This window comes from Panthera uncia, chromosome D2 (genome assembly GCF_023721935.1).
Source record: "Panthera uncia isolate 11264 chromosome D2, Puncia_PCG_1.0, whole genome shotgun sequence".
NCBI lineage: Eukaryota > Metazoa > Chordata > Mammalia > Carnivora > Felidae > Panthera > Panthera uncia.
The window spans coordinates 73,444,715-73,468,599 of record NC_064818.1 but is presented as its reverse complement, the minus strand read 5'-3'; the positions used below and the strand labels follow the sequence as shown (position 1 = coordinate 73,468,599).

At 49.9% G+C, this 23,885-nt stretch overlaps 1 protein-coding gene across 2 annotated transcripts in view; it reads left to right on the top strand.

Annotated features, from left to right (window-relative positions):
* The first annotated feature begins 2,703 nt into the window (after positions 1-2,703).
* The window catches only part of RGS10 (regulator of G protein signaling 10), a 41,009-nt gene continuing 19,827 nt past the window's right edge, over positions 2,704-23,885 (top strand). The window contains exons 1-3 of one of the 2 annotated variants that reach the window (XM_049646563.1): positions 2,704-2,852; positions 15,305-15,423; positions 16,664-16,750. In XM_049646563.1, the coding sequence (XP_049502520.1) occupies positions 2,804-2,852; positions 15,305-15,423; positions 16,664-16,750 (255 nt within the window). In that variant the 5' untranslated portion in view covers positions 2,704-2,803. Of the gene's footprint in view, positions 2,853-8,630; positions 8,822-15,304; positions 15,424-16,663; positions 16,751-23,885 lie in introns of those variants that run through there. The other variant, XM_049646564.1, reaches the window with a different exon arrangement.

Genomic DNA, 23,885 nt, shown 5'->3' with positions numbered 1-23,885 from the left:
GTGTGTGTGTGTGTGTGTGTGTGTGTGTTTTCTTTTGGTAAGCTTTAGGAATCATGAGGCTCTATACTTGTATTCTTGGTCTTCTATATAGTATGTGCACCTTGAAAACTGGCTTTTGGATCTTTAGACACTTAAAACAGATATTTAAAGCAACTTCACTAAGACAGTCTTTTCATGTCCCCAAACAGAAGTTTTAAACTGTGTACATTAAACCTTGACCATGGTCTTTTTTTTTTTTTTTTTTTTTTAGTTTATTTATTTATTTTGAGACAGAGAACAAGTAAGCATGAGAGGGGGGAGGGACAGAGAGAGAGGGAGAAAGAGAGCATCCCAATAGGGCTCCGTGCTGACGCACAGTGCCACATAGGGCTCGATCTCACAAACTATGAGATCATGACCTAAGCTGAAACCGAGAGTCTGTGCCTTAACCGACTCGGCCACCCAGGCACCCCCATGGTCCCGTGGTCTTTATTTTTGTACTCATCATTTGATTTGCCAACAGGACAGGGAAAGAGATTTGAAGCTGTGCTATTTTCCCCTTATCTCAGGAAGGCCTGGCTGCCCTCGTAGCTCAGGAGGCATTCATGAGCATGTCCTACGCCACACCAGGGCATTTCAGGACACTGTGGGGCTGGGCCTGGCACCTGGCATATTTAGCTATGCTCACCCATTGTGCCCGTCTCCGTATTTCCTGTGTTACAATGATCTGTTATGTTACCTGTAATTTGGCCTCCAGAGCAGTTTTCTGGGGGACATGTGCTGCACAAATGCCCTTGTCACTGCTGTGAGAATACAGCCGCCTCGTTCAGATCCAGGATTCTGCCAGAGTTCAAAAGTCCTGCTCTTACAAAGAGGGAAGTGGCTGCCTGGGCTTGAAGTATGTTTTTTGCTTTTTGGTTTTTTTTTTTTAAATGTTTACTTATTTTTGAGACAGAGAGAGAGAGAGCCTGAACGGGGGAGGGGCAGAGAGAGAGGGAGACACAGAATCCGAAGCAGGCTCCAGGATCCCAGCGGTGAGCACAGAGCCCCACTCGGGGCTGGAACTCACAGACCATGAGATCATGATCGGTCGGAACCCACTGAGCCCCCCCAAGCGTCCCTGGGCTTGAAGTATGTTACCAGGGTCTGGAAGCCTGCGGGGAGGGCAGCCCCAGAGGAGGCCAACAACAGGAGGAGGCGGGTTTTTATAATAAGCTCTTCTGCTGGTTCTGAGCTGGTTCCTGGTCACCATAATCTCCTCCATCCTCCAGCGCAGCTCAAAACCCAGGTCGTCCTCACGATCTCTCCTGGCAGCCGGGGACAGGGGGTGCTCAGAAACACTCCGAGGAAAGTGGCTTTGAGAGGCTTCAAGAGTGAGGACAGACATGAGAAAACAACCACAGGAGGCCCGGGATGGGGTAGAACTGGGACCGAACGGGTGGGTAGAAGGCGGGAGGAAAAATGAGCGCACCGGGCAGCTCAGAATAGAAGATACAAAAGAAAAGTGCCAGCTAGTGAAAACACTGCAAACGGACGGGTGGCAGGGCCCGGCGACTGGGGAGCGGTTTAGAAAAATAGCAATTAGCACAGCTAAAAATAAAGACCAATTTGGAGACAAAGCCAGATACACAAGGAGGAAAATAAGACTCGCCAGAAAGACAGTGCTTCGCAAACGGAACGCTCAAGAAAATGAGGCTAACGACACTCCCTTTGGGGCTGTTTTGCAGGGGAAGGAGACAATAGATAGAGCGGGGGGCGGGGGGGGGGTGGTGGTGGTGCTGAGCAGGTGATTGGTGGTGGGAGAGGAGAAATCGGAACCGGAGCGCAGCGTGGACCGGAGTGATCCCGAACGCTGAGCGAAAGGCCCTGCCGGAAGCTGCAGCACGTGTCCCCAAAGTTACAGATGTGTCCCCGGCCGGCCGCGCTGTGGGGGCAGAGGCATCACGCGGCGCTGGAACCCGGAGGGTTCCTGCAGAATTCCGCCGAGGCCCGCTCCTGGAACCTCCAGGCCACGGGCAGAAGGCGCCCAAGTTCCGGCGCCCGCGCCGCGCAGCTCGGCTGGGCTCGCTGCGCGCGCGGCCCGGCGGCCGGGACCCTGGCGACGCGCCACCGGCTTCGCGGCCGTGGGAGGGCCCGGCACCCGCGGAGTCGCGGGGCGGGCAGGCCCGGGCCCTCGGAGAACCTGGATCCCGGGGGCGAGAAGGCGAAGGCCGTGGGCCGCGCCCGGATTTTGCAGAACCGTGAAGCCGAGGCTTCCGGGTCCGTGTAGCGAGAGGGGACCCCCGACTACCGCCCGGCCAAGGCGCGCGGAGCCGCGGAGCGCTGTGCGCCGGCGGCGCCGTGCCCGTTTCCCGCGGCTGCAGGAAGAGGGCGGGAGACCGGTTTGGACGCGGAGTCGCGAGGCGGGCGGGGCGGGGCCCGGGGCGACCTCTTCGGCGAGCTCCGCTGGGCGGCGGGGGGCCCCGGGGCGCACGGGCGCCAGGAGAGAGCTCCTAAGCCACGGGCGGCGCGGGCTCCCTCCGGGGCAGTGAGCCCCACCCCGGGCACGGGGTCGGGTCCCGGCGTTTGATCGCCCGGGGGCCGCCCTGGCCCGCCCGGGACCCCGAGGCGGGACCGCGGGGCTCCCACCGGGGCGGGCGGGCAGGGCGCACCGAGCGCGCCACGCGGCGCCTGGCTGGGAGGAGGGCGGCGGGGCGGGGGCGGGCGCGCCGGGGCGGTGCCGAGCCGGCTCCTCCTCCTCCTCGGCCTCCACCTCCCCTCCGTCCTCAGGCTCAGCCGTCGCGCCGCCCGGCCGCTCCTCCTTCCTCCCCGGGCGACCGCGGCGATGTTTAACCGCGCCGTGAGCCGGCTCAGCAGGAAGCGGCCGCCGTCAGGTAAGCGGCTCCCGGGCCGGCGGGCTGGGGTTCGGGGCCTCCGAGGAGCCGCCTCGGCCGCCGCTGCCCGCCCGGGGTCCCGGGCATCCTTCCCTCCCTCCTGTGTTCGGGCGCGGCTTGGCGATGCCACCCGACGACAGTCGCCGCGGACCGCGCCACTTCTCCTCGCTCCTTCCAGCGTCCCTGCGGCCGCCGCCGCTGAGGGAGCGCAAAGTCCCCCCCCCCCCCCCCCAGAGGCGCTGCGGGGAGGAAGTTTGGACAAAAGGGGGAACAACAGCAGTTTTCTTTTTAGTGATGGTCTGCGAGGAGAAAGGAGATCCCAAACACCCGAAACTTTGGAGAGAGTGTGGGCTCTAGATCCGAAAGCAGAACGTCGCGCGGGGCCCTTCTCCCCTGGAGCTCTCTGCCTCTCTGTCCGCTGCGGGCGTCGTTGCGAATGATGCCCGCGCGGCGCCCAGAGGAGGCACGACCGGACCCCGGGGCACCGGACTGGCAGCGGGGCCTGGGCTGCCCGGCGCCTTCAGTTCTGCGCTGCGGAGCCCAAATGTGGGCGCGCCGAGGAGGGTGAACAGCAGGGTGGAGAATGCACATCTGTAGTTGGCGCCGGGGAGCGCTGACATTACCGTGCACTGGGCTTGGCTGTCCCAACGGACCAGCCTGAGCCACAATTCGGAGCAATTTGATAGGACAAAGAATCCACGGTGGAGACGGGACCATGCCTTTGATTCCAACCATCTTACCGTTTTTGTGCAGAATAATAGCTGTGCCCCTCTGAGCTCGTCATGTGGGCCCGGGTCTCTGTTCACCCAGTTCTGTGTTGTCTCTCCACCCGTAGGACGACCTCATGAGACAGGTACTGTCTCCTGGTATTGGCCACGTTCCAGAGGAGGGAACGGAAGCCAAGAGTCGTTAGGTAACTCGCCCCAAGTCACACTTAGGAGGCGATGGAGAAGCTGAAACCCAGGTTTGCCTGATTCTGGAGTTGGGAGGCTTTTCTGCAGTGTTCCACTCCCAAACTGACTTCTTCATGGTGCTAAGAGTCTGTGCTGGTTGGTCCGTGTCCTCTTCTCACTGACTATCATATTTTATGGGGACATTGCAGTTAAGAGGATGGACTGGGACCAGACAGGCTGGGACCAAATCCCACCTCCACTGCTGTGGAAACTTTGTGTCTGTGCAGATAAGGATCTGCAAAATGGGAATAAAATAGCTATCCCTCTTTGAGCGCTTACGTGGAGCTGGTTTCCTGTCCATTATGCAAATCATTGCGTTAATAGGACAATCCTTATAAAGTAGGACTTCGTAGGGTCATGGTAAAGAGCTTGTATTAGTGTTAGTGGTCATGTAAATCTTGCCGTGTTGTCTGAGGGTCAAAGGATTCCTTTGTGGGGGTTCATTTCAGCCGATCCCTGTTGTTGAGTATTCATAGGCCTGGGGAGTGGTAGTCAGAGCCTGGACTCTGGAGTTAAACTCCTGGTTCCCGCCCTGACTCTATCATTTAGTGATCTTGGGCAAGTTACTTGACCTCTGAGCCAATTGCTAAATTATCGGGAAATCTGAGAACTGGCTGCTAAGTCATGGATAGCTTGAAATTGGCTGTTGGTGGGTATTTATACCATGGAAATCAACAAATGTTAAAAATCAAGCTTCCCCTCCCCCCGCAGGAGAGCTGGTTTACTAGCACACCTCTGTGTCTGTTTTTCCGCCTGTAAAGTGGGTTTCATAGAGTTGTGGGATCAAACACACTAAAACATATGAAGTCCCCAGTGCATTGCCTGGCACGTAATAAATGAATAATAATGGTTAGCTTCCCCCTTTCCTATGATAAACAGAGCTGCTCTGGACTTCTCTGCCTGAGTTATTCATTGCTTTGCTCTCATTTGGGGGCATACATGGTTTTGGGGAGAGGGTGTTGTATGTGTGTAGGTTCACTCCAGAAAGACTGGGGCGGTTTTAGGGATACCAGTGGAGTGTACCTCTTTTAGGGCGGCAACTTTTCAGCCTTATGAAATAGGGTTCGGCCACAAATACAAAGATTAGTAGCTAAGCATCATGGATGGGTATTTGATGCCTGATCTGAGAGCCCAATGTCCTTAGGATTTTTAGGTTGAAAGTATGCCCCACTGATGGGAAAGGGCAAATGAGGCCCTGCCATTTGGGCATCACCATCCAGCAGTGAGAAAAGAAGGAGTCAAGTGAGAAGGGGGGACTGTGGGCCTGGGGTGGAGGTACCGGGAAGCCAGCCGAGTGATCCATGAGACCCTGTGCAACATTTTTATTTGGTCATTTTGAATTGTTTTTCCTAAAGTGGCTCTCCAAATTGTATAAGCTTCCAGCCCCACAAGTGCTGGATCCACTCCTGCAGACCCCTGATATGGACCCGGCTACACTCCTGCCTCCCAGAACCTTCTACTGTAGACTTTTCCTGCTTTTCAGCAAAACCGCATTGGAGACAGGCTCTTCAAGCTGAGGATTTGGAGTTCCTAACCCCTAATTCTGAGGCTCAAAATGCTGTTCCTTATTCTGCTTTCTGAGATTTCTCAAAGTGTGTTCGTGAGCTACCTGGGGGTGGGGAGGGCATCGATAAAATGCAGCTTCCCAGGCCACACCCTGGGCCCACTGGTTCAGTCTTGGGGACCCAAGGTGGGAGGGAGAGGAGGCTGCATTTTCAACCAGTGCCCCCAGTGATTCTGATGCCACTGAAGTGCAAGGACCCCTTGAGGGACTCTGACCACCCTTTGCCCCTCACAACCACTTACGCTGTTGATGGTAACTGACGCTACTCACCTGAAAAGCAAAGCCAAAGCCACAGCCTTCCGTCTGCCAGCAGATTGAGGGGTGACCCGTTGAGGGAATCCCCACCCTGCCGGGCAGACCATGGCCCTCCCCAGGGCAGGGGGCCTGTTGTACATGATCCCATTAAACCCTTGGGACCAGTTTCAGATTTATTGCTGGGCTTAAGTTTTCACTTAGAGGTGACAGCATCGCAATTTAACGTCTTTGTTTTAACAACCCAGCAGCCGGGCAGTCTTGGCCCCCCAGGGAAACTTTCCCTGCAGAACATCACTGGCCCAGGACTGTGGGTTCAGGGAGAGCAACGCAGGGACAGAGTGGCGGGGCTGGGCCGAGGAAGGGGTGTTGATTTAAACCAGTGTGGTCAGCCACGTGGTCAGCGCCAGCGCCAGCTCTGAATGCCGTGAAGAGCAGCCTGTAGACGGTGGGGGTCAGGTGCTAATGATGCTCTTTTTTTTTTTTTTTTTTTTTATGCCTTCATTGACTTTGTATGGGACGGATGTCTCCTTTTGTCACTGTTAGGCATTTGGGGAACCTAAGCAGGTGCCTGGGGGGGCCATTTCCTGGGACTTCCTGGATGAACTGAGCCACTTCCCCCGCTGGGCTTGAGTAATGCCCTCTGCCTCAGGCGCTGGGCTCGGAAGCTTGCTGTTTAAATTGTACTAAATTTACTCTCCTTGGTATCTTCTGCTTCCCTCAGATAGCTCTCCACTGCAGCAGGCCCCAGGAGGGACGGTGGGGGCGGAGGGGGCCTGGGCAGGCGACAGCAGCAGCTCCCTGATAAGAGCTGTCAGGAGGCGTCCACTGGGAGGAAACAGCCCCACGCAGGCTCCCGGGGACTCATTTCCCTTCTAAGCCAGTTCGCATCCCTCCAGGCCTCGCCGAGTGCCCTTGGGTCAGCTGTGCTGCCCCCTCTGCGCGGTGCTCAGGACCCCTCATCTGGCCCGCCTTCTCTCCTGGCCCCGTTTCCCCGTTCTTGCTGTGCCCTTGGGCGGCTGGGCATTCCCACTTCTGCCCCTTTGCTTCCCGAGGGTGTCCTCTGTCCTAAGTCTTCTCCCAAAGCTGGGTCTCCCTGCTCCCTGCCGCTCTCTCCAGCCTCATGCCTCCCTCCCTCTCTGCCCCCGAAATGCAGCCTGTCCACTTTGTCTTTTCCTGGACAGCTGCAGAGGCCACCAAGGGGCAGGGACTTGACAGGAGCAGCCCATTTAGGAGGGGACAGACCAGAGAACTCAGCTCCCTGACCCAAGTCCAGAGCTATCTGCATGGCCTCGCTCAGGATCCACTTGGTTGTTTTGTTCAAATATATTTGGGGTGGGGCGCCTGGGTGGCTCCGTCGGTTAAGCATCCGACTCGGGCTCAGGTCATGATCTTATAGTTCATGAGTTCGAGCCCTGCATCGGGCTCTGTGCTGACAGTTTGAAGCCTGGAGCCTGCTTTGGATCCTGTGTCTCCCTCTCTCTACCCCTCACCTGCTCACACTCTGTCTCTCAAAAATAAGTAAACATTAAAAAATATATATTTAGAGCTGAAATATGTATATATGTATATATATGTAATGGGGAGCTGCTAAATTTTCTTTCCTGTCTCCCTTCTTCCTTTCTCCAGTCAGGACATTATAAACAAAGCCATCATCAGCCATCTTTATCATCCCATGAACAAAAGGGCATTTTAACACCCTGAATAGTAAAGATATAATCTTGTGTAAAGAAATGTCCTGGGGACGCCTGGGTGACTCAGTCCGGTGAGCATCCGACTCTTGATTTCGGTTCAGGTCATGATCTCACGGTTCATAGGTTCGAGCCCTGCGTTGGGCTGTGTGCACTGATTGCATGGGGCCTGCTTGGGATTCTCCATCTCCTCTCTCTCTCTGCCCCTCCCCTGCTCACACTCTCTTTGTCTCTCTCATAATACATACATACATACATACATATATACATACATGCATACTTACATACATAAATAAACTTTAAAAAGAAATGTCCTGATACTCAGGAATCTTCTAGAAGTTGTTGCATCTAGGGAGAGGCCCTGGGTAGGCAAGGGACAGAGCTGAGAGGAAGCCCTGTTCTACTGTGCTCCCTCTTCGGCCTCTTGAATTTTGTACTATGTAAATAATGATCTCTTTCCTAAGAATAACCCAGCGCTGTCCTTACTGCATCAAGACAGCTCACTTGGTAAATATTTCCTTATCCTTATTCTCATTTCTTCACGAACCAGTGAAATAAACTCCGTGCCAGCCTGTGGCATTGTGGGCAGACGGCCATCTGGGAACTCCTGGTCTCACCTTCTCAATTAATTTTAAGTTCCGTGAGAAAGAGGGCCCTGCCTTTCACTTCTTGCGTCTGTCACGGCCCTTCCCTTTCTAGGCTCTGATGCCAACTTGGGGTTGAATCCTACCTCGTCTCCTTCTTCGCTTGCTCCTTGGAGCCGGTTTATTGAACCTCGTTGTGCCTTTGTTTCCTTCTCTGTAAAATGGGCCAAAGATGAGCCCGACTTCTACGGGTCACTGGGAAGTTGAGACAGGATATAGTAAGTGCTCAGTCAAGCAGCTATTTTTACAGCTGTCATCCTCACTGTCTCGCCCCCAATCTCTCAGAAAACGTTCATCAATGTAAACATGACCATGAGCGCCAGGCACTGCTGACCCTGAGGACGACGCAGCTCTTACTCAAGAAATGCACAGTCTCTCTGATCCTGGAGGGGGGGATGTCATTTACTTGCCTCTCGATAGGGGCCGGGGGCAGCGGGGGCAGGGGAGGGGGGGGGGGGGGGGAGTGAGGGCACATTTATGCATGACTGTCAGGCCCCCAGGGGAAGCACAGGGGCTTCTGGGAAGTGAAGAAAATAATGACAGGGTCTTCATTTTCACCCCCAGGATAGGGCTCCCGGGTAATTTTATTTTTTCTGGGTCTTTGCCTAGAAAGTGAAGATTCTAGGGAGTCTACAAATAACAGTCTGGCGTTCTTATTTCCTTCCCTCTGGTAGAAACTGGAAACCAGTGGCCATCTGTTGTTTAGTCCACTCAAAAGAGGATGTGGAGGCTTGTTTTTCCTCCAGACCCAAGGGTGTTCAGGAGACCCGCAGCCCCCTGGCCTGTCTCCCACGAAGCGTCTCTGAGAAGGCAGTGGGTTTTTGGGCTGTGTGAAGCTCCTCAAGTGGACCCTGGAGCATGGAATGTAAGGAGTGACCCCCACCTCCTTTGGCGATGACCTCAGCTTGTGTGTTGCCCGGGTGACAGCGGGGCAGGGCAGGGGCTGGGGGGAGCGAGGAGTGCAGGCACAGGTGCACAGGTGACCTTTGGAGGCACTGCCTGAGCAGTCAGCTTTCTCTGAGGTCTCTGGCTTCATGTGAAAAACGCCATGATGCCTTTTCTGAGCCCAGCCAACCCTCTGCAGCCCTGTCACCCTCTCTGGTCTTTGATGCTTGCTATTAGTAGGATTATTTTTAAGCTTTTTCATTTTTGTTATTATATTCTGCTAATTGCCATTCATGCAGACCTCCGCACCAAGGGAATTGCATGCTTGAAGGATAGTTATTCTCAGAAGTTAGATACTGGAGCCGAAAAACACTTAAGTAATATTTAGATAGAGTGTTTCCATGACCCAGTTTCTCTGGAGCCTTACATAGATCACCAGTTGTAACAAACTGATTCTCTGCTTCTAAGTTTGGAAAAAAGAAAAAGTCTTTTTTTTTTTTTAATGTAATATGTTTGATGTGGCATAGTTGATATGAAGTTTTAAATAAGCTTCTTGGGGGTGCACTTTCCTTGAATATTTATGGGAGTATGGCGTGTGAGTGTGAGTGTGTGTGTGTGTGTGTGTGTTGTACCAAACCACTTTAGAATTTTGGAGTGAACGTTTCTGCCTCTTCCTAGGCTTGAATATTTGGCTTGTTTTCTTTAATGATGCTGTAAGTTTTGGGGGGTACTTAGGAGAGACTCTTTGATGTTGGACGTTGACTCTGCTTTGAGGAAGTTGGTATTGAGATTTTATTAGAACATTATTTGACTGGGAAAACTGTCTAGGCAGGATAATTACCCAGACCTTCCTGCAGACTAATAGCAGGAATCCAGGCTGCAAGCATTCAGTTTCGATGAGTGTTACGGATGCCTTTTGAGTATGGATTTCCAAGGAGTTAATGTCTGGCGAAAGCCCCTGATAGATATGACATCATAGCATCTATAAATAATGCATTACGAAATACGCGGCAAGCAACCAGCCTCCGCCATCTGTATCTTTGAAATACTGGCTTTTACTGAAGCCAGAAACCACATAGAACCGCATAAATGTAAATGGAGAGTGTATGGACACTGTGTTTGAGTGTTAGATGATGCTGGCCCGGTCTCGTGTGGGTTTTTGTCTACGTAGAATTCCTTCTCAGTTTTCTCAGGCTTTCCCCACGGTGCAGATGGTATCTTTCTCTTCAAGGCTGCTATGTTCTGGCCTTGGTGAGTGTGAGGACCGGCAGATGTCAAAACTAAAAATGGCACTCGAGTCTCATGGTGAAGGTCGTGCTTGGACCCTGATACCCCCACCCCCCGCCCCTTTCCTAGCTGGGTGACCCTTGCAAGTTACCACGCTTCATCTGTGTTTCCTCATCTGTGAAGTGGGGTGATATGAATCACACCACAGGGTCCTTGTGAGAAGTGGATGATTTAACTCACAGAAAAAGCTTGGAACAGTACCCAGCGCACTATAAGCAATTTATAAGTGTTCACTGTTGTTATTAGCTGATGATGGATTAGTGTGAAGATCAATGTATTGACAAATAAGTATTATGCCTACAAAAATTTGATTTAAAATGCTTTAACTTTTTTTTTTTTAAGAGACAGAGAGCGAGCAGGGGAGGGGCAGAGAGAGAGGGAGATACAGAATCCGAAGCAGGCTCCAGGCTCTGAGCTGTCAGCAAAGAGACTGATGCAGGGCTTGAACCCACGAACTGTGAGATCGTGACCTGAGCGGAAGCCGGGTGCTCAACTGACTGAACCACCCAGGCGCCCCGATCTGAAATGCTTTAAAGAGCCCAGGAGATTAAAAAAATTTTTTTCCAGGGGTGCCTGGGTGGCCCAGTCGGTAAAGTGTCTGACCCTTGATTTCAGCTCAGGTCATGATCTCACGGTTTGTGAGTTCAAGCCCCACACTGACGGCCTGGAGCCTACTTGGGATTCTCTCTCTCTCCCTCTTTCTGTCCCTCCCCTTCTTGCTCTCTGTCTCTCTTTCTAAAAATAAATAAGCTTAAAAAAATTAAAAAAAATTTTTTTCCATTGCGAAAATGTTTTATAGGTGAACTAAAAACAATAAGAAAAGATAAACAGATCTGGACAAAATTGAAACAAACAAATGTTATCAGCGGTGATTCGTTACTAGCTTGAGTGATCTTAAAGCTGCTAGAAAAATATGTTTGACTGTTTTTTCCCACCTGTGCATTCCAAGCTTGCTTTCTTGTGTAATCCACCCCAACTGGCAACTTTTGTCAATGAAAAAGCAAAGGGGAATATTACACCTTTATGGCTCCAAGTGCCGGGAGTTGAGAAGCTGGGAACTCTTGATTTTGTTTTATTCTTAAGTTCAGATGTAAACCTGCTTGCTATGGAGAGAGGTTATTTCTTTTTCTTACAATTATTGGACTGATTGTTACATTGAAGGTGAACTTGTCTTAGGATGCCTTTACATATGTGCATTGGTAAGTAGTGAAAGTCTCCTGAGCAGGGGACCCTGAGTAGAAATACCCTGAGTTAAGGGGCAATGTCTAGAGTAGTACCAAATGGGGCGGGCCTCTGCTCAGTCTCGCTGGAGGTCAGGATAATGACTTGGAAAAGAGATACATCATTAAATGAATGGAGTGTGCAAATGCTGCTCTCTCCAGAGCTATCTATGCATGTTGCTACCAATCAAGAAGGATTAAGAAAAACAGGCGTAGCCAGAAGCCTTCATCAGGCTTTTGAAAGACAATCAGGAAGTCTTGGAAAAATTCAAACCAATATTTCTGGGGAAAGTGAGAAAACATGGCAGACAGAGTGTGGGTAGAAGATTCCTATGGTCAGGATGGTTGGGGCAGAAGGTGGGCAGAAAGGCAAGAAGGAACTTGTTTGTTTGTTTGTTTTTTAATGCATGTTTATTATTTTTTTCTTTTTTGTTGTTTTTTAAAAATATAATTTATTGTCAAATTGGTTTTCATAGTGTGTGTTTATTTTTGAGAGAGAGACAGAGAGACAGAGAGAGAGACAGCACGAGTTGGGGAGGGGCAGAGAGAGAGGCACAGAATCTGAAGCAGCCTCCAGGCTCCGAGCTGTCAGCACAGAGCCCATGCGGGGCTCGAACCCACGAATCTTGAGATCATGACCTGAGCTGAAGTCTGACACTTAACTGACTGAGCTCCCCGGGTGCCCCGGATTTTGTCTCTATCCAGGGCAGCAAACCCAGACACTAGTAACCACGGCCAAGGAGAGTAGTGAGCTATATCTTGGTGTCCTTTCTGAGCCAGCTCTGGAAATTCTGTGCCCTTTTGTAACAGTGTCGTGGGAGATGTATTCCTTTACTCTTGGTGGCAAGGAAGTGGTAGCCCCACAGAGAACTGAGAGGAAGGGCCACTTATTTTGCAAAGTCCCCGGGTTCTGGAGCAGTCTGGGGTTCTGTGGAGGTGGTCCTTATAGGGACAGTCGCCTTCACACGTAAGTCCCAATACTGGTTCCATCAAGGAGTTCTAGTTCATTTTACCCCCTGAACCTTTATTTCCCAGTAAGGAAAATAAGGGGACTAGACCAGACTAGTAGGCATTGAATTCTAAGACTTTTTGTTCGAGTGAAAGCTGGCACAGAAGCCTAACATGCCAAACGATTAGAGTATGAAATAAAGGGTAGGGGAGGTACAATTATCTCATGGTGGGGCCAGATATCCTATCTCTCAGTTAACCAGACAATCTGGTTAACTCTTTTGGCTACATGAGAATGCACCAAGTGTATTTATTTTCAAGACAGTGTGGCAGCGAAAGCCCAAGGGTGGTTTGGTTTATTATTGAAAAGAATGCCAGGAGTCTTGGAATCCTTTCAGACCTAGGTTGAAAACTTATGGGCAAAGTAGGTGTTCTGCGACACGGAGAGGAATTTGTGGCTGCCTAAGACTGTTCCCGGAATAGCCCACTTGTGTCTCTGCATTTATTTACTTAAGAGAAGGTCTGCTGAGGAAATGGAGTAAATTGTCAAGCTGTATTCAAGGACAGGACCGTAAATTGGTGAAATGCTTGGCACAATGAACCCTCTTGCAGAACTTTCTTATAATAATGACCTTTTAACTTGATTTATACTTTGTGGGGAAGAAACTCGGTGTTTAGATGCTTGCCATTCTAGCATTTGCAAAGAGAGCGGGGGACTAATTTAATATCCACGAACTGAAGATTCACTTTAGAGAAGCATCGGGTCCATTTGTGATGTGTTCGAGTGAGTTTGCTTCGCGATTAGAGGAATAGATTTGTCCCAAATAATTCTCTTATGTGCTCCGTCACCAATGCGTATTGAAACACAGCGCCCAGCTGGGGTTTCTGGCTTCTGTTTTGTTCAGCCGGAGTCAGCCAGTGAATGTCTAAAATCCAGGTGGTTGGGCGCCTGGGTGGCTTAGTCGTTAAGCATCTGACTCTTGATTTCGGCTCAGGTTATGATCTCACAGTTTGTGAGTTCAAGCCCTGCATCAGGCTCTGCACTGACAGTGAGAAGCCTGCTTGGGGTCTGTCCCCCCCCCCCCCCCCCCCCCGCCTTCCCCTGTTTGCTCTCTGTCTCTTAAAATAAATAAAAATAAACTTTAAAAATAAATAAATAAAATAAATCCAGGTAGTTTTCCCAGATGCTGGGAGACGGTCTCAGCTGCTTGAGAAATTAACACGTGTGTTGATCCCCAATAGAACATGAAAGATCATGGGAGCTGAGTTACTATTAAGTGCAATGTATCATGATATGACTTCCCTCCAAAAACATTTGAGGGGCACCTGGGTGGCTCAGTTGGTTAAGCATCCAGCTTCCGTTCAGGTCATGATTTCACAGCTTCGTGAGTTCGAGCCCCGCCTCAGGCTCTGTGCTGACAACTTGGAACCTGGGGCCTGCTTCAGATGTGTCTCCCTCTCTCTCTGTCCCTCCCCTGCTTGTGCGCTCTCTGTCTCTCTGTCTCTCTCTTTCTCAAAATAAATAAATAAACATTAAAAAAAAACAACAACAACAAAAGCAAAAACATTTTAAACTGTATGGCATCCTGGCTATTTGCAGCAATTAATATTCATAAGACTTTTTTTCATTTATCCTTTTCGAATGGTTTGCTTTGCCGATTTTTTAGTTAAAAGCTTATTTTCTCCTACGTTCAAACTTTTCTTTATAGAAACATGTTTCTACTTTGAAAACAAAAAGGCAATGGAGAAAAAAATATTAGGTATAAAAATAGTTCACTTGATAGATCATTATTTTAGGGAAGAGGAGAGAGGAACTAACGTTTGTTGAGAGTGCAGTGTGAGCTTCTAGATGGCTGGTGTGCTTCCTCTTTTAGTCCTTGGATAATGGGAGAGATAGGAGGATTATCTTTACCTTCCACACAGAATGTTGCCCCTTACCACACAGTTTGAATTGGCCGAACTGGGTTTGGAACCTGGGCCCACCCGAAGTGGCATTCCATGGTTTTTCCTTGACTCCAGGAAGGGGCCAAATTCTGGAGAACGAGGCATGTTTGTGCTGTCACTTCCTCTCAGGCAAGTAGCCACAGTGTGTTAGCTGGAGGTCCCCTGTCCCCTTTCCTTCAGTCAAGGGACTTTGCAGGTGTCTTGAGGAAGAGAATGCATCAGATGTGCAGGTGCAGACAGTCATTCATTCATTCAGTCTACACACAGAGGAACAGTGTGATGCTGAGCCATATTGGAGCCTGAGGCAAAACGAAAAATCAGTAATACCCATCCTGTCTTTATTTAAAATTTTGATATTTTGCTCATGATGGAATTCTTTCCATTAATTTTGATTTTTCAAAATCATGCATGAAAATACCATTTATGTTCATGCCTGAGGTTTTTTTTTTTTTTTGGGGGGGGGAAACCCCCTGAAATTTTGCACCTGCAGCCAGTGCTCCCTTTTCCCACTCCATCCCAGCCCTGGTACATACTTTTATTTATGTGCCAGGCAATGAGCCACATGTTGCAGATTCAAGGTAAAGATCTACAGAAGCTTTCAGACGATTGAGTCAGTCGTACAAATAATCACAACACAGCACGATAATTACAAGACTGTGCACAAAGTGTGATGGGGAAGGAGTAGCCATTGAGTTGGGGTCCCTGGGAAGATGGCTTGAATGAGACTTGAGGGCTGCCTGAGGGTTGGCCAGTGGTCATGTGGATGGAGGAAGGATGGATGGAGAGTGGTAGAAAATGGCAAGGCCCTTTTGTCATTGCTCTGAGCCTCAGTTTCCCTAACCTGTAACATGGAGAAAATGGCAGTGCCTACTTCATAAGGTCATTATCAGGACTGGAATGATTTCCCTGGGTTAAGTGCCTAGAATATAATTATCCTGGCACATAATATATATTTGATGATGATGATGTTGTTGATGATGATGATTTTGATGACCATTATATGCAGATATTTTAAAATGAAAGTATCTTTGAGCCACAAACACATCCTGAACTTTGCTTTGCAGACATCCACAGCAGTGATGGGAGTCCCAGCAGCAGCCACCAGAACCCCAAGAGCACAGCCAAATGGGCAGCCTCTCTGGAGAATCTGCTTGAAGACCCAGAAGGCGTGAAAAGATTTAGGGTTTGCCTTTTTCATTGTTGACCGGGATTGATGCAACCCACGAAGAAGTTTAGATGTCTGTGGGGGAAACACAGGATGGTTTTTTTTTTTTTTTTTTTTAACACTGAAAATGTTAAACACTGTTTAACACTGAGAATAAGGACTTCTCAGTTGTCATGGCCGAGATGGCTTTCCTGGATGGCCATGGACCAGAACTGAGGGGCATACACAGACTGTTTCTGGTTTTCACCTGGCTGGATGGGAGCGGGTAGGGGTGATGGGGACGAGGTACCGTGCTCGCTGGCAGAATCTACAAAGAATTTCCAGCTCTGTGACACCTGGGAGGGGGCGGTCTGGGTCTCTCTGATGTGAAGGTTTGTTCCCTTGTGCATTGGGGATTCCCAGGACTCATTATTAATAGAGTGAGAGGGGTGGACAACAGCTAGAAAAGTGAGGTTGAACCCAGAGAGGAGGGTGGATGGATGGGAAGTGTCAGTCCTGCCGACAAAGAACTGCTCTGGCTCGCAGAAACCCCAGGTGTCAGAAGACCCGCGTGTGACTTCTGAGAATGCCCGGTATCTGCCTGAGTCCCACCAACTCCTGTCTTTAAGTCTTGGGCCAGGTCAGGGCAAGCCCTGATGCTGTCGGTCCCTGTTTTGGTGCCGAGGGAGGGGTGACGGGCTGGTCTACTGCCATTCCTGGACACCAGGCCATTGCGAGCCCTGTCTGGATCTCACGGAGGACGCTTTCCTGCGCACAGCGGGATAACAGGGTGTACTGCTAACTCCCCAGCGTCTGCCAAACGAAAACTCACCTCCAACTTAAAATCGTTTTCATCGTGGCATTTTCAGACATGCTTAATAGGTTTTCTTTTCTTTTGTTTAAATAAATGGGGCTGATTTTAGAGGAATGTACTTTGTTTAAACACTGTCTGGAAGGAACTAATATATCTCCCACTTTAATTTACTCTTTGGTAATTTATTGCCAGCTTAGCCTTAGTGAGTAGATTCTTGCTTCATTTTTACTCTTCCTCACAATGTCAAAGTCATTAAGTTCAAATGCGTATGAAATTCTAGCTTTAACATTAAACATGCACTTTGTTTTTCAGGATGGAGTTTTTCGCAGGGTGACTGCACCATAGTCATTTGTTGAATTTTGCCAAACCAGTCCTTGGAGAGAAACACATTATTTGTTTGTTTGTTTGTTTGTTTGTTGTTAAAGTGGAATACTGCTTGATGTTGTTTCTTCTTTTTATCCACAGGAATTTTTAAAAAAGGAATTCAGTGAAGAAAATGTTTTATTTTGGCTAGCGTGTGAAGATTTTAAGAAAACACAGGATAAGAAGCAGGTATTTCTTCCAGTCTGTAATCACATTCTTGATGATTTTTTCTCTCCTTATAAAGTTCAGCTGCCTTGGGGCGCCTGGGTGGCTCAGTCAGTTAAGCGTCCGACTTTGGCTCAGGTCATGATCTCACGGTTCGTGGGTTCAAACCGTACGTCGGGCTCTGTGCTGATAGTTCAGAGCCTGGAGTCTGCTTCAGATTCTGTGTCTCACTCTCTCTCTGCCCCTCCCCTGCCTGCGCTCTGTTTCCCTCTGTCTCTCAAAAATGAATAAACGTTAAAAAAGAATTAAAAAAAATAGTTCAGCTGCCTTTCCAATAGACTTTGAAATTGCCTAAAGAGGGGTTGCCTGCCTGGGTGGCTCAGTCGGTTAAGTGTCCGACTTCAGCTCAGGTCATGATCTTAATGGTTCGTGAGTTCCAGCCCCGTGTTGGGCTCTGTGCTGACAGCTCAGAGCTTGGAGCCTGGAGTCTGCTTCGGATTCTGCCTCTCTCTCTGCCCCTCCCCCACTCGAGCACACACATGCGCGCACAACATGCTCTCTCTCTCAAAAATAATAAACATTAAAAAATTGTTTAAGAAGAAAAGAAATTGCCTAAAGAAATCAGATCCATACTGGATTTGGGGAAAGACTGAAGCTTCAGATTAGGTCTCTTGGGTGGATCAAATATTAATAGTTTTAAAAAGTGTGTTAATTTTTGAATGGAGCAGTTCAGACGGACAAATATTTAAAGCAAAAATGACAATTTATGTCGTTTCAAGTTCATCATCGCACACGGTTTTTTTCTTCATGAATAAGTTACGAGGATGCTTCCCCAGAGTTGGACGTGTTGGCATTTTGTACGGATGTAGTAAAACGCTAAGCAGATGTGTGGCAATAAAAGTGGTACTCGAATCAGATAGATTGTCAATTATTCAACGTATCTTTACAAAACATCCTGCCGTTGGCAGGGGTCCCGCAGAGAGAGTTTCTGACTGTTCTCCTGGGTATATGTGTGCTCTCTGCAGGAGGTCGCCTTTAATTCTGACGTCAGTGGATTTCCTGTCCTTGAAGGTTGAGTGCGAGGGGAGGTGGAGGAGATTATGGGGAAGGAGGCCTGTGGATCGGGTGTGTTCGTGAAGCCTGTGCCTGTGTATGTCTCAGAGGCTCCCAGCTAAATGCCTACAGGGGCTGGTGAGGAACATGAATCCGCAAGGCTTTTGGTGTGAGGCTATAGGGAGTAGTGGGGACTGGGGCCACTGTGGGCAGCCAGCATTGCCTCCAGCGGCTGCGGCTGAGTGTAGCTGACTTTGGCAGTGAGCGCTTGGGGGCCTGTGGCTCTCTGGGCTTCCCCATGCTTCGAGTTCTGCCCACCTATGTCTTCACTTGCCCACCCTTGCCCCCAGAACCCTGAGAAGCAGGCCTTTCTTCCTGAGGCCCCTTCTACCTTCATCAGCCTGGTACTGCCTGGTTTTCCAGAGAAATCGGGCGTTCGGATTCTTATGAAACCACTCGATTCTATAAATGTTGGAACTGATTTTCAAAAGATGGAAAACCTTGCCTGCCAAACGAAACACATCCCTGGGCAGATGCAGCCTGTGGGCTGCCGGTCTTGAGCCTCTGTCTCCAAAAGCCGGACTCCACGAGGCCGGCAGCTGTTATGTGTTTGTAGACGACAACTTGGAAAGTGTTCATCACTGGTTTATTCAAAGCCTTTTCCTGACTCAGACACACTTCTCCCAAGATGGAGCAAAGGGGCCTTCTTTCCGCTGCTTTCCTCTCAGTGGGGGCAAGGACGGATGCTAAGATTTGTTCTCTTTAGCTCACATTTCTTAGGTCAGCCTAGAAAGCCTTCCCAGGCAGGACTCTTGGCATTTGCTTCTTTCAGGCTTCTTCTCCTCCTTGGATGACTTTGTCTGAGCCTCCTGGGTGGTGAATGGCCTCTGGGGAAAAGGGAGCAGATGGTCTGGCCTGCCTTGGAAAGCTAAGATGCCACCCTGGAGCCAGAAGCACTCAGTTTCCCTTTGGCCCCATATCCAGGACAGGGCCCAGGGACCACTGTTCATAAATGCTGCACCGTGTAATTGATTTGCCCAGCCTCAGTCTAAAACCCGGGCTGACAGTCAAGCAGGCAAACAGATGATGTTCATTTTTCTGCCGTATTCTTTGTGTGTTGAGGGTGAGGGGGGCCTACAGATCAGCCAGCCCTCTCCCCTGGCCCCCCTGCCACGTTGTCCTCATCGGGAGGCTGAGATCCCCCTGCGGCTGAGCTGGGACTTGGACCAGCATTCTGAGGTCCCCCAAGCTGCTCTCCCTGCACACCGGGCTGGTCTGTCCTTTGGTTCAGCCGAGTTGACCTGATCTTTGTGGAATGCCCGCTCAGGGCCAGGCCTTGTGAAGAGACAGCCAGGGACAAGACAGATGAGCTACTTTAGGGAACAGGCATCGACTGGCGAAGCAACTTGTTAAATAAGCCTTGCCAAGTGTGCTGAGCAGAGAAATGGGAAGTGTGGGTTCTGTGGGAGCACAGGTGGGGGTCGGTGGGGAAGGTAACACCAAAGTGGACTTTGGGGGTGGGGGTAGTGTTCCTGGAAGAGGGGCCAGCATATGAGGAGGAAGGCCTGGCGAGAAGGGTGAAGGAAGAATGGGTGGCGGGACAGTGGTGCTTGAGGGGCAGGGTGGTTCTGCTGTGTGTGAGGCTAGGGAGGGAGGGGAGCCCACACCTGGAGAGCCTGGGGCCAAGGTGGACACTGGAAAGCCCCCAGTGTTGGGCTGCACATTCACACCCTACAGACAGAGCTTCCAGAATCTGGGAGCCCCTTGCCGCACTCCCTCTCCCGGTGCCCAGCCTAAAACCCCTTGGAGGTTTAGTGTCCTTAAGCCTGGAACGTGCCTGGCGATTGGTCTGGGGCAGTGAATGCAGATGGTGTTGGGAAGGAAGGGAGGAAGGAAGGAAGGGAGGGAGGGAGGGAGGGAGGGAGAGAGGAAGCATCAGTGAGGCCCGTGTGGCTCAGTCGTCAGTCTGGGTTATCACACTGAGCCTCATGACTGGCCCCATCCTTCCAGATGTGTGGGCTGTGGTTTGGGAGGTTACACAGAAGTTGCCGAGGCTGCCCAGCTTGGTGCAGACCCAGGTCTCCGACTGCAGGGCTTGGGTATTCTCTAGTGCGTCTGGCTACAGGGGAAGTAAAACCAGGAGTAAACTCTAAATCACTAATTTTAAAAAGTGGAGGGTGGGAAGTGGGCCCAAGCGAATTTCACAAGACTTGTCACGTCTGGTCCAGCGGGGAGTCTGTGGAGGGGGTAACTCTACAGTGAGCCAAGGTGGTGGCAGGATGGATGCGAATCTACTTTGCCTCTTTTTATGTATTTTTTTTAATGTGTATTTATTTTGAAAGAGAGAGCACAAGTTGGGGTGAGGGGCAGGAGGAGAGAGAAAGAGAGGGAGGGAGAATCCCAAGCAGGCTCCACGTTCAGCCCAATGTGGGGCTTGATCTCATGCCCCTAGGATCGTGACCTGAGCCGAAATCAAGAATCGGACGTTCAAGTGACTGAGCCGCCCAGGTGCCCCTGCCCCATTATTTTAAATAGGACCCGTGCTGGCTTGTTTTTTCATGCTTTTACTAGGATTATCCAGCTAGAACTCTCCAGAGCACTTACCAACTTTTTTGGCATCTTGTGGGTATAATTTCTTTATTTCCTTTCGATACTGTCTTCTCATCCCTCTATCCTGCAGGCTCTGTGGGTCTGAGATGGTTGTCTGTTTTCTCCCCACTGTCTCCAAGTACCCAGAGCAGCCTGGTGCAGTGTGGACTTCTGGTTCTCCCCACTCAGGTCAGCTGGCACCTGAGGACCCACCAGGGATGGGAGCCCACCCCCCTCCCCTCCCCTCACACTGCAGTTACAGCCTTAGGGACGGACATGTATTCTCAGAACTCCAAACAGTGGAACAGTGCTGTGCTCCCGCTGTCTTCCCTGGCCTGTGCTTCGCCTCCTGGCAGGCCCCTTAGATCGGGACGGTCTTGACACTGTGCATGTGTGGCAGGGATGCTGGGCTTTAGGAAGTTGGGAGGGTGACGCCCCACACCTCTGCCCTCCTTGGGATTCCTGGGGTGGTTGTACCTTTTGGGGTGTTCATACTCAGGCAGCGTTTAAAGCTCTTCTCTCCCTTCCCAATGTCTTTATGACTTGAAATTTTTCTATCAAGTGCCTCTTCCCCGTGCATTATCATGAGAGATGGGTCTGTCTTCTAAAACCAAGCAGCACTGGGGCGCCTGGGTGGCTCAGTCGGTTAAGCGTCCGATTTTGGCTCGGGTCATGATCTTGCAGTTTGTGAGTTCGAGCCCCGCGTCGGGCTCTGTGCTGACAGCTCAGAGCCTGGAGCCTGCTTCAAGTTCTGTGTCTCCCTCTTTCTGCCCCTCCCCTGCTCACACTCTGTGTCTTTCTCTCTCTCTCAAAAATAAATGAACATTAAAAAGAAATAAAAAAAAAACCAGGGAGCATTTATGAGTTATAAAACTTCAGGAAAAGCTGCAACCAAGTGTTCATTCTTTGGGTATCCCTGAATTCCTTCCTTCCTTCATTCATTCCTTCACTCATTCATTCATCTGGCAGCATGTGCACACTGGGCTTGTTCACTGTGTGACAGAGATTGAGATGGATATGGCGGTTTGTACAGATTTGCAAAAGCCATTGCTCCAAGAGCAACTTGCACTGGCAATTAAGTATAATGATACCTTGCATTTTTACAGCGTTTTAGAATTACAGAGTTATGGGGAAAGGGGTCTATGGTATTTATGATTTTTATCGTATATTATTTAACACTAAAATTTGATCCAGGATTCAGAGTGTTTGAGCTTCTTATTTAAAGTACCAGTGAAGGTTTTTCTAAAAGGCTAAATGCCATATTCTTTATTAAAAAAGAAATTATTGGGGGCGCCTGGGTGGCTCCGTTGGTTGGGCGTCCAACTTCGGCTCAGGGCATGATCTCACGGCTCGTGAGTTTGAGCCCCGCATCAGGCTCTGTGCTGACAGCTCAGAGCCCGGAGCCTGCTTCAGATTCTGTATCTCCCTCTCTCTCTGCCCCTCCCCTGTTCATGCTCTGTCTCTCTCTTTCTCTCAAAAATAAATAAACATTAAAAAAATTAAAAAAATATATTTAAAAATCCAAAAGTGGGGACGCCTGGGTGGCTCGGGTGGTTGAGCATCCAACTCTTGGTTTCAGCTCAGGTTATGGTCTCATGATTGATGGGATCAAGCCCCAAGTTGGGCTCCGAGCTGACAGCATGGAGCCTGCTTGGGATTCTCTTTCTCCCTCTCTCTCTCTCCCCTCCCCTGCTCTTGCTTGCTCTCTCTCTCTCTCTCAAAATAAATAAACAGACTTAAAAAAAAAAAAACTAAATAAAAATTCAAAAGTGACCCATGTTCCTTCAGGAGTAAGATGGGCTGATTCCCTTTACCCCACAGCATCCCCCCAGATTTCATTCTCCCTGTGGTTCAGGCTGTGCCTTTCAGCATGAACTTGGCTGGGTCCGGGCTGGTCTGACCGGAGCTCAGCTGCTCCCGGTATGGTTGAGGTCTGGCGTTGGCCTGCCCTGCGCCCCTGTTCCTTCTGAGCTAACTCAGCACTTTTGGATGCTATCTACCAGCTTCCTCTTGCTATAGCTAAGCTTTCACTCACATCGCTGTTGACTGTATTTTCACGGTTAAGACTATTCTTTCTTGTCTGCTGCTGAGCCGAAGGGCTCAGGTCATGATCTCACGGTTCGTGGGTTTGAGCCCTGCGTGGGGCTCTGTGCTGACAGCTCAGAGCCTAGAGACTGGAGCCTGGTTCGGGTTCTGTCCCTCCCCTCTCTGCCCCTCTCCTGTTCATGCTCTCGCTCTCTCTCTCTCTCTCTCTCTCAAAAATAAATAAACGTGAAAAACATCATAATCTCCAGTAGCCCTCTGAAATGCTTCTCAACAGTGTTGCATGGGCTCGGGCCTCTTGGTTTATCTCTGCAGCTGGAGTTCACCCAGGGCCATCCTCTTCTGACCACAGCTCCCACCCAGGCATCCCCGGGTCTTCCTCAGCCGCCACCAGCATCCCCTGGCCCCTCGGCTGCTTCGGGGACCCAGACCCTCCTCCATCCTGAGTCACTCCCTCATTCTGGTGCAGCACGGCCAGCAGTAGCTTCTTGAGACAGGGGACGTGACAGGTGGACATTTATAGATCCGGTTGAGTGAATTTTTTTCTACTTTCCCCATTCACTGATAATGTGATAGAACACAGCATTGAATTCTAGGTTGAAAGTCCCTCAGAACTTCGAAAACACTGTCCCTTTGTCTTCCGTTTTTGTCAGGAGTTAGAATTTTATATGTAACCTGTTTGGTTTCTTTTGCTTTTCTCTCCTCGGGAATAGTATAGGTTCTTTTCATCACTGATATTCTTTTTTTTTTTTTTTTTAAAGATTTTATTGTTAAGTAATCTCCACAACCAACATGGGGCTCAAACTCAGAACCCTGAAATCAAGAGTCACGTGCTCCACCAACTGAGCCAGTCAGGCACTCCCGTCACCAATATTCTAAAACTGTACAGTCAGAGGCTTGGGGGTGCGGTGGGGTTCCTTTACCGTGTGGGTACTTGGTGGAGCCTTTCAATCTGGCAGTGTGCAGTTCTGGGGAATGCTGTGTTATTATGTTTATTGTTACCTTTTTGACTCCTTTCCCTCCACTTTCTCTGGCCTCTTTCCCAATGATGGTTCTCCCCAGCCTGGACTGAGCCCTTCATTTTATCTTTTTTCCCCCTCCTATTTTTTTTTTTTTTTTTTTTTAATCTCTTTGGCTGTTAGTTCCTACTTCTCTTTTGGAGATTTCAACTTCATTTCCACATCCTTCTGTAGAATTTTTTTCTGCTTTTATTTTCTCTAGACTGGGGCCCCCCGTAGTATCTTCCTGGTGGCCACAAGCCTGATATGCTTACAAACCATACGTATCTCCAATGCATTGGGTTGGGACGATTTTGCTGGTAGGCCTATGGTAGAATTCCATTTAACTGTTTGGTGTCTCATCTTTGTCCTCTTCATGCCTCTGTTCTGCAGCTTTCCTGAGTCAATATTTTTCTTCCTTCCTCCTTCCCTTCCTTCCTTTCTTCTTTCCTTCCTTCCTTTCTTCTTTCCTTCCT